The 14,742-nt window shown below is 36.3% G+C and overlaps 1 protein-coding gene across 3 annotated transcripts in view; it reads right to left on the reverse strand.

Annotated features, from left to right (window-relative positions):
* tnksa (tankyrase, TRF1-interacting ankyrin-related ADP-ribose polymerase a) overlaps positions 1–14,742 on the reverse strand; it is a 109,816-nt gene that overhangs the window by 26,037 nt on the left and 69,037 nt on the right. For all 3 annotated transcript variants that reach the window (XM_084388251.1, XM_084388250.1, XM_084388249.1), the window contains 6 exons: positions 11,308–11,402; positions 11,050–11,116; positions 8,176–8,362; positions 4,032–4,153; positions 3,621–3,712; positions 926–1,004 (listed from right to left, as the gene is read on the reverse strand). In XM_084388251.1, the coding sequence (XP_084244377.1) occupies positions 926–1,004; positions 3,621–3,712; positions 4,032–4,153; positions 8,176–8,362; positions 11,050–11,116; positions 11,308–11,402 (642 nt within the window). The remainder of the gene's footprint in view (positions 1–925; positions 1,005–3,620; positions 3,713–4,031; positions 4,154–8,175; positions 8,363–11,049; positions 11,117–11,307; positions 11,403–14,742) is intronic.

Here is a 14,742-nt window from a genome sequence, read left to right on the forward strand (position 1 = left end):
AAAACAAAATGAACCAATTGCCAATTTTCTCTGATGCGTAAATTGCATAATTTATGCATTTTGAAGCAGTTTCATCTGCTTTGGTGGAAGAATACAAATGTAACAAAAAAACTGAAAATAACTTCGTAAAATATAAGTGATTCCAATATTAAAGATAATAAACAAACAAACTAGTTCTGAATCAGAAATAGTTCTTGATTTCCAACACTAGGGATCAGATTTCGAATAATAGATCAATCTGCTAAAGTCTCTTTGTAAACAAAGTGATGAATGTTTGGCAGTTAATTAGGAAGATGTTAGCATATAAACACTTCCATACTGATGATGAGCACTTCCATCTCAAAGCCAATTATCTCATCCACTGATAAGCAGACAAATTACTCTGACTAAGTGCAATGCTAGCAAAGCTCATTCTTCATTCTTCTCCTCATGCAGCAAGAACGTGATGACTCAACTGCACACAAAGGTGGAAGTGACAAAAACGCTGCTCCACTGAACTGATTTTTCTCGGGCTGAGAACAGACACAAAAAACGTGCTGTGGTTCTGTAGAGGGGCCATATTCTAAACTTTTATACTGTTTTTTCCCCATAAGGTCGTCCAACAATGTCAGTAAAGGGTTCTTGTACCAAAAACAGTCCACGTAGTTACAAATTTCCTCCCTCTCTCTGACCTGAGCTCCAGTTAGATGGAAAGAGTTTTCCCACAAAAAAATATCTTCTTTCTCCCCACAAAAAATAACATGAGGGTGAATAAATCTTGCCAATTTTTTGGTGAACTATCCCTTTAAGGCAGACTGTGAGCTGTGAGAGGTGGATGGTGAGGTGTCAGGTGTGTAAATGTGTGTATATGTGTGTCACAGCTCTGTAGGCACTTGAGAGCACATGTAGGGAATGTGGCGCTGCTGATGCAGGACCAGCTGTGTACCTTCGCCCCGTGTTTCTGCAGGACCTCCATGATGTCGTTGTGTGCCCGTTCTGCTGCCACATGGAGAGGCGTCATGAAGCTGCACAGGAGAGGAGGAGAAGATAATGGAAACAAAAGGGGCTTTCACACCAGAGGAACCTTTACATAGTTCCTAGAACTATTGGCAGAAGTCCCGCATTTTGCCGTGTTCGCACCGCAGGAACTAGGAACGATTTTAGCTCTAGGAACTCCTTTTGGGGGAACTAAATGAGCTCCTACTTTAGTAGGGTCTAAACTAGGGCTGGGCGATAAAACGATAACGATATGTATCGCGATAGACACGTAATCAATATCAATAAAAAATGCGGTCGATAAAACGTTCGATTTTTTTTTTTTGTCGGAAGACACCAGCAAAGCAAGTTTGATTGCATGAACAAAGGCACTCACTCTCTAGTAACCTAGCAACGTAGGAAGTGACAAGCTAACAGTCAGTCAGTATGGTTGCGCAATATTGTTGTCTCGTGTTGGATTCTTCAGTAACAGAACCGGCGTAGAGTGAAAGTAGAAGATGAGTAAAGTAGAAAATGAGTGCCGCAGCGATTGTTGATAAAACAGGAAAAGTCAGCTCGCCTGACTTCAAGTCTGACCGTAGTCAGACCAATGTCGTCTGCAAATTATGCAAGACCGTCGTCAGTTTCTCTGTTATTCGCGTGCTGATGCGCTGTTCTAACGTGTGCGTTTCTCAGCGCGTACATGTGAAGCTCACATGCACTAAAAGTCTGTCTACCAGCGCCTGAATACTGGACTAAGTTGTCTTTCGAGTCTTATTATGCTAATACTGTTATATACACACAAGGTTTACATAATCTAGTCGGATATGTCTAAAGTGAAAGCAAACTTGAGAAAATTGAGAAAATCTGCTTGTCAAATGCGTGTATAATAGACGCGTCGCGTGCAGTTCTTAAAGAGACAGTAGTAATAGTAAACACGCTGCCGCTTGTCCTTAAAGGGATAGTTCACCCAAAAATAAAAATGATCTCATTATTTACGCACTCTAATGTTGTTCCAAACCTGTATTAATTTCCTTCTAATATTTTGTAATATTAATATTTTGAAGAATGTGGGTATCCAAACAGTAGCTGGTCCCCATTGACTTCCATCGGAGAAAAATATACTATGGAAGTCACTGGGGTACATCAACTGTTTGGTTACCCACATTCTTCCAAATAACTTTTATTTTCAACAGAAGAAATAAACTTATTCGAGTTTAAAACAATGTGAAAATTATTATTTTATTTATTATTTTTTATAATTTTATAATTATTATATTTATTTATAGTAATTATGAAAATTAGAATTTTTAGGAGAACTATCCCTTAATTGTTAATAAAACAACAAAATGTAAAGAGAAAATCACTCACTGCTCTTGACTGATAACTTTAATAATAGCTTTAATAAGTATCAATGTATAATTTATACAGTAAAGTCTGTTTTGTTTTATTTTCATATTTGTTCATTTAATTACTTTCTGCAATGCTACTGTTAAATACACCTACTGTAGCTGAAAACATAAAGCACTGTTTATTTAATTTGTATATTAAGTTGTGTATGTGTACTGTGTATCTTTGATCTTAATATTTAATAACAAAGAAAATAATGAGGAATTTTTTTTATCTTCGCCCCTGTCTGCCATTCTTTTTTATTTTATATTTTGTTACCTAAGGCTTTGTTTTTAAAATATGGACATTAGTTTGGCTGTAATGCTCAGTCACAAAATAGTAAAACCAACATAAAAAAGAATTGTGATAAAATCGTGAATCGTGATTTTTCTGAAAAAAATCGTAATATTATATTTTTTCCATATCGCCCACCCATTTATAAAGCATTTCTTACGTATTCTTTAATTTTGCACCTTAATGTTAAGAGATAATTGTTAAGTGTTCATTGTGATTTTAGACTTTTGAGTTTTCCATGGTCGTGTTGACATTTCTGCCTTTATAACTGATGGGATTATAATCAGAGGTAGGTTAAGTTTAAAATAAAAAAATCTTTAAATGTAATATATTTGTCTCCTGGACTGGTCCTTATTTTAAATATGTCATAAAAAATATCAATAATTATCGATATCGACCGATATGAAACACTTATATCGTGATACAGTTTTCAGCCATATCGCCCAGCCCTAGTCTAAACCAGGGCTTTAGGAACTACCAGTGACGTAAGTGTACGCTGATTGGACGAACGAACGCAAAACACTGGCACCCGCCATTTTTTTAAAAAGCCGTGTACACAGCCTATATATCTACTCCACAAACTAACGCTACGAACATTGAAAACAGAGATAGATGGACCTCTCAACATTTACACTAAGGAGAAAATCTAACACAATTTTGGAGCAAGCAAAACATGATTATGTACTTCTGCTCAGCTAGCGACATTAGGCATCAACCACACAGAAAACGCAAATACTTTTTCACACACTACTTTCTTTGTGTAACAGTTCTATCTAATAACGTATTAGACAGGACTGTGACAGATAATAAACTAATGGAGAATAGGCGCTGTGTGCTCAGGCTCTAGCGGATCCTCCCTGGTGGCTAGATCCTAAAACTAAGTTCCTAGAACTACCCGGTGCGAAAGCCCCTAAACAGAGAAGATCATGAGAAAGACAGACATTAGCATCAGTCTTCAACACATGACAGGCACATTCACTCACTCTTTGTTCTTCTCATTGACATTGGCTCCTTTCCGTAGCAGCAGTTCAGTGACCTGTTTTCGTTTCGGGTGAGGCGAAGCGACCGTACAGTGCTGAAACACAGAATAGCCTTGTAAGTTTTACAGAAGTCTTTTTGGTCACTTTTATGGGGCTATTTGTCTTTTTTAATCTTGGACACCATTTTGGTAACCATTCACTTCTATTGTATGAAGCAGAGCCGTGAAAATCCTGCCTGAATAGGTTCTCTAGTGGTTTAAGGAACAAAAAAGCAAATCATATAAATCTGGAAAGACATGAAGGTGAGTAAATGATGACAGGAGTTTCATTTTTGGGTGACCTATCCCTTTAACATCTGCTTTCAACCTGATTTCTCAGCTGGAGAGATTCAAAAGTGAATGAGGAAGGGCTCACCAGTGCCGTCTCATGCGTCTGTGGGTGCTTGAAGTTGATGATCTCCAAAGCTAGAGTCTTTTTCACCTTGGTCATGTCTGCTTCTCGTGCCGCCTGAAGAAGAGAGTGGCCCTTAAACTCGTCTGCACAAGAGGAAAAGAGAAAATGTAGAGAAATGATGCAAGACGCTCTGACAGAAGCCGGTGGTAGACATAATTCATCAAGACAAAGCGTGAAAAAAAAGTAATTGAAGCTTCACAGCTACAATGCAATCTGGCTTTACGGCAGCAAAAATATGAGTTAGGGTTTCTAAAATGTATGACTGAATCTTGACCTGATCTAATTAATTTTGTGCATTCAATTTGTTATGCTTCTGCTCATAAGAACTGCAAAGACGGAACATTATTCCACCTACAAAAGTGCTGTTTTACAGATTATGAGCACAGCTGGGATTCGGCCACAGGTAATCACAGCTGAGCTGATATTTAACGAGACATTGCAACAGCAACATTTAAATTACCTTTGTCATCATTTGCAACAGTTAATCTTAAATGAATATCCATTTTCATAGTTTGTAAACATCACCTTTTTCACCTCTTCTGAGTTTGCAGGTCTGATTATAACATTATTATGTACACTATATTGTTGTTAGGGGGTCTGGGAGAATTGTTTTGTGATTTTAACATGTAAATGAAGTATTCTGGTGCACTCTAACAAGAAAATAAAGGGAAAAGACAATATTTGCTTCAAGTAAAAAATAAAATTAAATAAAAATAAAAAAAAATTCACAATTGGATTCGATTCACAAGCTTGCGATTCGATTCACTTCAAAATTCAATATTTATTCATTTGGGGCCTATCAGGTACAGTACATGATTAACTTCCTAAAAGAAAAAATATCTCTCAACTAATGCTGTAAACTATACAGGGAACTCAAGTTGGTACATCATTATAATATTAAAGTCCCCCTTTAGTCAGTAATTGTATTCCATAAAACTCATCTTTGATCTCCAAAATGGCATATTACATTTTTTTCCAGTAAACATTTTTTATTCATGCCTTAAAATAGCTTGAACTGTAACTTCGTTTAGTATACGCGGATCCATGAATATGCAAATAAGCCCCGCCTCAACTCACTCAAACAGGTTAATTTACAAGTCGATGTATCAGAATGGTAATGTGTTTTATTGCATCGCTCTCTAAAACGTCGGACACATAACGGTAATTGATATGATTAGCCTTTGGCTAAACTACGTTATCAAACAGCTAATAATGTGTTGCTAATGTTACATGAACCACGTTCCAGTTCGCCATCTTAGAGACACACAGCTGCCTTAAAAAAAATCAGCATCCTTAGAAACACTTTGAACAACTTAGAACGTCAGTGGAGAAAGGTATATAGTTCATCATAATCATAATATACATCATATACATAATTCACCCGCTATATTGCTAAATGTACCTGATTTTTTTTAAACGCATTTATTCAAACATACATTAATTTAAGAACAGATAAAAATGCTATAAATATGCAATATACTGCATATATTTAGCAAAACGCTCCTCTCTAAGTTCATTTTCTAGCTGACTAATGAGTGTTTGAACATTGAATGGCTTTTCTGAGGTAAATGAGACATTATATGACATTCTTCGCAAGCTGTTTTATTGACGCCTTTCCACGGTTGAAACACTGATTGAACAATTACATGTGACATGATACAGATTTTGGCAAATTGTACTATATCTTTTAACATCCTAAAATACTCACAGCACAGGCTCAAACTCAACATAAATTCCACATAAAGGAAAATCTTTACACAGCAAATTGTGTAAAGTTTCAGTCAGAACTACATCACTCCACCCCACACTGGGAGAAGACAGATGGAGAATTCACAGGCAAAATAAACAACCACGTCGCCTGCCAACCTCATCAGCACACTGCAACTCAGCCTCTACTGCGCTTGAATAATGCATAATGAGACTATTGTAGGTTTAAAGGCGTCTTTCTCAAAACCTTGATGCGTCTGTCTCAATGCCAGCGAGAATGTGGCAGAAACAAAGGGGCAGAAAAAAAGTTGCGTCTAGCTCACTTACACTTGTAAGGGAAACAAGTGCGATGAGTTTTTTGGGATCTGATGCCACTTATGCAGAACAATGGTGAAAGATCCCGGTCTGTTGTCGTCACTTCACGCTTAAGCAATGAATGAAATTTGAATGAATGATTCAACGACTCATAAATACTTCACTTGTTTTTTTACTGGATGAATTAGCATTTTTTGAACGAATCTCTTTAATTAATGATTCAATAACAAATATATATTGTTAGCAGTCACTTGTCGCATCCTAGTGGCGTAATCCATATCATTGTTATTTAACGCCCCAAGTTAATTTCAAAAGGTGATTTACTCTATTTTGATCGCTACCGTAGACATCAGTGTTTATATCTGAACTACAGTAGTCAACATTTGAAATGGATCAAAACAATACCCGTTCTTGTCTTAGGATAACTTTGATTAACTTTTTTGATCCACTTCAAATGTTGACTACTGTATACATTTTTATCCCAGTACTTAATATTTGTAGCACAGAAATTTCGATACTGTGTGGTTGAAAACAATGTTTGCGAAGCTGCCTCATACATATACGTGACAACTGCTCTCTCTGGGTAAACTGTGGCGCCAACGCAGATTAGTACGGAATGTTCTGGTGTGATTTTGTCAAATGTTTAATAGACACAGGCGAACCGTTGTCATTTAGGATTGAGATCGCGTGGGTGTTTGAATCGAGACTGCAATCTTTAACGATTAATCGTGCAGCTCTAGCTGTAAGGCAACATATGCTATACTGTGAATATAATGACAACAAAAGAAGTTGCATCAAAGCCTGTCGAGCCTTAAACTCACAATATAGTCCAGCCTCAAATAAAAAAGTTTTTTAATTTTTTTTTATTTAATTGAATCTTATGTTTTAATCTTTAATCTTTCATTTTTTTCTTCTATTTAGCTTAAATTTATTTTTATTTCAGTTTTAGTTTTAGTTTAACAAGTACTTAATCTAGTTTTTTTCCCCATTTAGGGGAAAAGCAACATTTTAATTTTCGGTCACCGTTTCACCGCTGCTATCTATATTTTACTTTATCTTTATTTCAATTAATAAAAACAATACATTTTTAATTGTTTTAGTTTTGGTAAACAACAACAACATTGATTTACATATATTTATATGGTTCAAACGTTAATACTTTTTTTGATACTTTTAAAATGTATATTTTTATTCAGCAAGACTTTAAATTAATCAAAAAGACATTTATGAAGATAAAAAAAAGATAATGGCAGTGTCTGAAAGCTTAAAAATGCTGCCTTCGGAGGATGTATTCCAAGGTAGGAAGGCTTAAAAGCATGTCCGAATCAAATGCTAGCTTCACTTCCTGTCTCCTGAGATATTTCGTCTGGTCGATTTTTGAAGATGTATCCTTCACTGCCTGTGATATCCCACAATCCTGTACGCACAGGATTCCATGACAGGTAGGCCGTGTGTCCACCAAAGCTTTTTTCCCCCAGGCTAGCGTATTTTTCCAATCACTAGCACCAAACGCTCAGTGTTTTTTCCCGGTCACCGAGAGTTGAAGAATGTTCAACTTTGGGTAAAATACCGCGCTCATCACTTTCACTTTTTACCCATCTGTCCAATTACAGTGGAGGAAGGGCGGGACAAATACCACTCCAACCTTCCACCACATCCTGCTTGTAAAGCGATAACAAATGACAACAAGCACATCTCTTCATCCAAAACTAGAGCCAGAGCAAGTACGTTACATTGTGTTTAATTTTTTATATTCAGAAACAAACTATTTAAAAATCAGATACTAGGAACAGTTACGTGGATATTCCATATCGAAGCACATATAACATCTCAACTGATAAAAAAAATGCTGTGCCACCGAATAGTTCACGTGTTTTCAGCTTGCTAAAAATGCTTTGGTGGACACATGGCCTTAAGTTAATAAAAATAAATTATTTTAAATTGCATTTATTTTAATTGTTTAAAATTCTTCTTGGCATGACAAATGCAGCCTTGGGGAACCAAAGAATATTCTCTTAACAAAAATTGTACTGATCCCAAAAGTGAGTGGGGTCAGTTTAATTAAAAGAAAAGGTAAACTCACATGTGAGCCTCTCTTTGAGTTCAGGGGTCGGGGCCATGTCCACCGCGCTCTTCCCATGGCAGTTGACCAGCGTGGGGTCGGCTCCGTGACTCAGCAACAGGGAACAAACCTCCACGCGATTCTTGGAGGCAGCCTCGTGCAAAGGGGTGAACTGCCAGAGGTCCATGGCATTGACGCACGCCCCATGCTACAGAAAAACATTCATGGTGAGATCAGACTAAAAGAATGGTGCATTTCAGAGGCCCCAGATTCATTTTCAAATACGATGAGAACACGATGCGGTTCCGCTTGACTAGTTAGAGCAGTTTTAGCATAGATTATGAATTTATATCTATTAGGGAGCATTCTATGCCCCAGAAGCCAAGTTAATAGCACTGAGGGAAAAGAATATCGAACACATTTTTAGAAAATGGCAGTTTTCCAGGAGGGAGACATCAACTTGCACTCAAAGGCAAGGGGTAGACAGTACAAACCTATGGAATAGATCTTCTAAAAAGAAAAGTCTTTTTATCATCAAATGCTAAATAAAAAGTTAGACAATAATTTCACACTGATATTTGCCATACAATGAAAGTGAATGGCTTCTGGGAACTCATTAAAACATGAAAATCAATGACATCAGGTGTGACACGGTGTGATTGGCCATATTTGAAAAGAGGTGAATATGAATGAGATTTGAGATCAGTGGAGATGATTATCAGTGAATAATGACTTACATTTCTGTATTTTCATACAAAAATATATTGAATGGCTTCAAAAGACTTGGAATATAATACAAAGTTGTATGGACTACTTTGAAGGTGCTTTTGTCATATTTGGAGTTTGACGGTCCCTGGTCACCGTCCACTCTTATTGTATGGAAAACATTCTGCTGAAAAAATGTCTCTTCTTGTGTTTCATGACATGAGGGTCAGTAAATCATTTTTGGGTGAATTACCCCTTTAAAACACTTCTTGAGCCGGAGAGAGTTTTTTTTTCTTGAACTGCAAGTGAGAAAAAGCTCCTGAGGAATCAGAAACATTGCGATAACGCCAGGTGTTCATAATAATGCATCTGTGTCAAATAAAATTATTCTTAATATTATTCTGATCATTGTAAGGTACATTTAATCTAATATAATGATTGAGGGGGCTTAATGAGATCTGGGGAGCTAGTGATTTTGTGATAAGCTCTCAAGAGACTGAGAATACTCTGCTCTGCTGTGTATCAAACTCCAAACATTGTTCTAGAGACAGATTGGCTGCTCCACAGGGCTCTGTTGACACAGCAAGCATGGGAGAACACACCGTGAGCATAGTGTTCCATATGACAGCTTTGTAAATAAAGGGAGTTGGACTTAAAGGCCATACTCTGTGAACATTCTGGCTCAAGGGAGAGAAACTGAACTTTAACAAGACATGCAGAATGAAGCTGCATTATGCAAAAAATTAAGGAGATTCATTGAAGATGTCACTTTCTTATTGGGCAAGAAGATAAAGTAAACTAAGCCAGGGTTATTAACATTAACATTAGCAAAAACTAAAACGTTTTTGTTAACTAAAGCTGGAATAAAATAAAATATAAATATTAGTTAGAAGATAAATGTTAACTAAATGAAAAGTAGAAATGTTTAAATAAGGTCAAGTTGAAGCACTAAAATTACTAACTAAAAAAACTAAACCAGAATTAATATAAATTCAAATGAAAACTAAAATGATAAAACTAAAAGCTGATTCAAAATACAATTAAAAACTATAATAGTTTATAAATAATGCTAAAATAAGTGATGGCGAAACCACTGTAGCATGATACAACCAATAGGAATAGAAAAATACAACCAATAGGAACTTATTTTGTTTAAATTGTGCATGCTTTCATCACCAGCAGGGTGGATTATTGTAATGGACTCCTCACTGGCCTTCCCAAAAAGACCATAAGACAGTTGCAGCTCATACAGAACGCTGCCGCCAGGATTCTGAGCAGAACCAGAAAATATGAACATATCACACCAGTCCTCAGGTCTTTACACTGGCTCCCAGTTAAATTTAGGATTGATTTTAAAGTATTATTACTGGTATATAAATCATTCAATGGCCTAGGACCTCAATACATTGCAGATATGCTCACTGAATATAAACCCAACAGATCACTCAGATCATTAGGATCACATCAGCTAGAAATACCAAGGGTTCACTCTAAGCATGGTGAGTCCGCTTTTAGCTATTATGCCAGCCGCAGCTGGAACCAGCTTCCAGAAGAGATCAGACGTGCTCCTACTGTAGTCACATTCAAATCCAGACTCAAAACACATCTGTTTAACAATGCATTTACTGAATGAGCACTGTGCCAATGTTCGTCCAACTGTTTGTACTGTATTTTATTTTTTATTTTTCTAAACTGTTTTAATTATTCTTATTTCTTTTTATTATTTTAATTTCTTCTATGTAAAGCACTTTGAATTGCCATTGTGTATGAAATGTGCTATATAAATAAACTTGCCTTGCCTTGCCTAAATTAGTGCTGCCAAATCAATTAAACGCAATTAATCGATTCTAACATAAAAGTTTGTGTTTATATAATATGTGCGTGTAACATATGTATGTACATCGCGATAGCACTACTTTAAGATATATGTGGAGCAGGACTTTGGAACAAGGGCGATATACTGAGGCTGGGTTACGATATAGTGGGCTGACTATTCATTGTGACAAGACAGAATCCAAGTGACTGACAGTTGCAGTTGCAACTAGTTAGGACAAAACCTCAGATTAACATGTTGCTTCATTGCATTGTGCATCAGTACATGCTGCTCAAATGGAACAGTGTTGTTTGTCTTCCATACAGGTCACACTCAAATATATATGCATACATACTCACTCAGGTTTTTGTCCTTACCTTCAGCAGTAGCTCTGTAACCTCATAGTGTCCATATGAACAGGCGTTGTGCAGAGGAACAAGACCACTGAGGATTGCAAAAAAAAAGAAAAATCATTTATGCACAAAATGGGCTTTTACTTTAAGAAATATATGGACAAAGGAAGGCTAATGAACCAAAGCTTTTACCAGAGTGAAAATAGCTAATGGAAACAATCTTTATTTAAAAGTAAAAAAGTAAAGTAAGAAAAAAAAAAAAGGAGACATTAGCAGACCTACCCTTTGTCTTTAGCGTGAACATCAGCGCCATGTTGTAGGAGAAGTTGAACAATTCGAACTCGGTTGTATCCGGCTGCCAGATGCAATGGAGTGGACTACAGGAGAGAAAAGAGAAAATGGAATTATGACAAAACTAAGATATAACGTTCAAAAGTTTAGGGTCAGCACGATTCTCTTAAGAAATAAATCCTTTTATTCAACAAGGGCACATTAATCTGATGAAATGTGGCAGTAAAGATGTGACAGTTTATGTTGTAAAAGATTTCCATTTCAAATAAACAGTAAACGCTGTTCTTTTGAACTTTATATTCAACAAAGAATCCTGAAAAAAAAATATCAAAGTTTGCACAAAAATATTCAGCAGCACAACTGTTTTCACCATTGATAATAATAAGAAATGTTTCTTGAGTCGTTAATCATTATATTAGAATGATTTTATCTAAATTGCTATAATTTTTCAAAATATTACAGTTTTGCTTATGACCATAAGAGACATCTGTCGATATATATATATATATATATATATATATATATATACAGTGGTGGTCAAAATTTATGGCACCCCTGATAAATATGATAAAAAATGGCTGTAAAAAATAAATCTGCATTGTTTATCCTTTTGATCTTTCATTCAAAAAAATTCACAAAAATCTAACCTTTCATTGAAGTAAAAGAATTGGTAAATCACATTATAAAATAAATGTTTTTCTCCAAAACACGCTGGCCATAATTGTTGGCACCCTGTTATTAAATACTTTTTGCAACCTCCTTTTGCCAAGATAACAGATCTGAGTTTTCTTCTATAATGCCTGATGAGTTTGGAGAACACCTGACAAGAGATCAGAGACCATTCCTCCATACAGAATCTCTCCAGATCCTTCAGATTCACAAGTTCATGTTTGTGCTGCTTCTCTTCAGTTCACTCCACTCATCAGGTCAGGGAACTGTGACGGTCATGGCAGAAGCTTCATTTTGTGCTCAGTTACCCATTTTTGTGTTGATTTTGATGTTTGTTTTGGACCGTTGTCCTGATGGAAGATCCAACCACAGCCCATTATAAGATTTCTAGCAGAGGCCGTCAGGTTTCGATTTTTTATCTGTTTGTATTTGCTAGAATCCATAATACCATGTATCTGAACAAGATGTCCAGGACCTCCAGCAAATAAATAGGCCCACAACATATAAGATCCAGCAGTATATTTAACCGTAGGCATGGGGTACTCTTCATCCCTGTTTGCACCAAACACATCTGCTGGGTTTGCTGCCAAAAAGCCCTTTTTTTTTGTTTCATCTGACCACAGAATCCGGTCCCTTTTGAAGATCCAGTCGTGTCTGACAACTGAATATGCTGGAGTTTATTTTTGGAGGAGCGAGGAGGACTTTTCTTGAAACCCTCCCAAACAACATGTGGTGATGTAGGGGTTGTTTGATCTTTTTTTTTTAGGCTTTCTGACCCCAAGACTCAAGTAATCTCTGCAATTCTCTATCTATGATCCTTGGAAAGTCTTTGGCCACTCAAACTTTCCTCCTCGCCGTGCATTAAGACAATATAGACACGCGTCCTAGGACCTTCCTGGCAGATTCATAACATCTTTAGTTGATTATAACTTCTTAATTATTTCCCTGATGGTCAAAATATTTAGCCATTTTCTTACAGTCACTTTCTATTTTGTGATGCTCAACAATCTTTTGCTGCACATCAGAACTATATTCTTTGGTTTTACTCACTGTGATGGATGATTCAGGGAATTTGGCCTTTGTGTTTCCTCATATTTAAACTCCTGTGAAACAAGAAGTCATAGCTGGACAATTTCATGTTCCTAGTCACCCTGGTGTGCTAATAAAGGTAAATATGAATGGGAATATACTTCAGAGATATTTTTCTCATAAAAAATTCTAGGGGTGCCAACAATTGTGGCCGACGTGTTTTGGAGAAAAACATTTATTTCATAATGTGATTTACCCCCCAATTTCAATTCTTTTACTTCAATGAAAGGTTTGATTTTTGCGAATTTTTTGAAGGAAAGATCAAAAGGATAAACAATGCAGGTTTATTTTTTACAGCCATTTTTTATCATATTTATCAGGGGTGCCATCAATTTTGACCACCACTGTAAACTGTATATATATATAACATATTACTGACCTCAAATGTTTAAACAGTAGTGCATGCAAATCAAATAAAGTGATGAAAAAAAAATAATAACTTTCTATTTTTTATTAGCATAGCCTCTATTTCTATTATTAGCATAGCCTTTTTTCTGAAAGGGAGGTCTTGGTTTGTTTAACATGTTAGGAATTAAGTCCATACTTGTGTTCCTCTCCTATAGAAAGAGCTGAGCTCATGACTGAATTTTGCCGTAAGGACGTCACACTTTATTGCAGCTCTGTGGCTTGTGACCCCGCCTAACAATCCAACTCTGTACTGTCCTACTGAGAATGATATAGATCAGGAGTATCAAAGTACAGGCTAACATAATAATTAAGGTATTCAACACCATATATTCAGTGTACCGCAGCACACAGCAGGATATTACAACGGTTCCCACAGCACAGTGTGATCATAGCAAAAACGTCCATCACCTGTATACTGATGATTGTTTTACGATTTGTATTTATTAAAAGGGTTTTAAATTAAGATAAATTAAAAGGCAGCCTGATGGCACAAAAATTAAACATTAGTTAAAATGATGCTAATCAAAATTTTGACTTTCAGGCGTCAAGTAATTCATGCATTTGGCATTCAAGAACAAAAACAAAAAGAAAAATCAACAAAACAATCGAAAACAATCAAACAAAATGAGGATCAGGTGGCACAAACAAAATCAAATCCCCATTTAAGTCTCCAATGAAATGCGTCAAGGCACACAGTCATAAACCATCACAGCAATGTATTTATACGAGCGAAGCACAATGCGCAAACTCCATGTGTTCCCACACCGCCTCCTGCGGTAAGCATGGATCATTCACCATACAACTGAAAATGCACGAAACAATGAAAAATCAATCTAGATGAAATTGAAAAACTTTGAATTGTGCCTTTCAGTTGCAAAATAATAACAACAACAATACGCAGTGACAAACTCTCAAAGGCATGCACACCAGGGTGTTGGAGGTTGTAAAAGACAAGGAAAAAAAACGAGTGAAAGTGTGATTGGTGGAGTGGAAAGCTATAGCGGTAGAGGAGGTATATTAAAGCTCACTTATCGAGCAGATTGTACACTAAGCCTCCTCTTTAAGACAGAGGTTTCACACCAGTGTTTTCCCTCTAACACCTTCACCCCAATCCATTGCATTCACAAAGCAGCAGTGTCAGTAAAGAACCAAAATGGCCACAATGTGGCAATCAAAGAGATGAATATAATTCTAAAAATAATAAAACCAACAGAGAATAAAATGAGTGCAATCAGGCTCAGTATTTTTATAAAAAATAAA

The sequence above is a fragment of the Rutilus rutilus genome (assembly GCF_951802725.1).
Source record: "Rutilus rutilus genome assembly, chromosome: 18".
NCBI classification, from domain to species: domain Eukaryota; kingdom Metazoa; phylum Chordata; class Actinopteri; order Cypriniformes; family Leuciscidae; genus Rutilus; species Rutilus rutilus.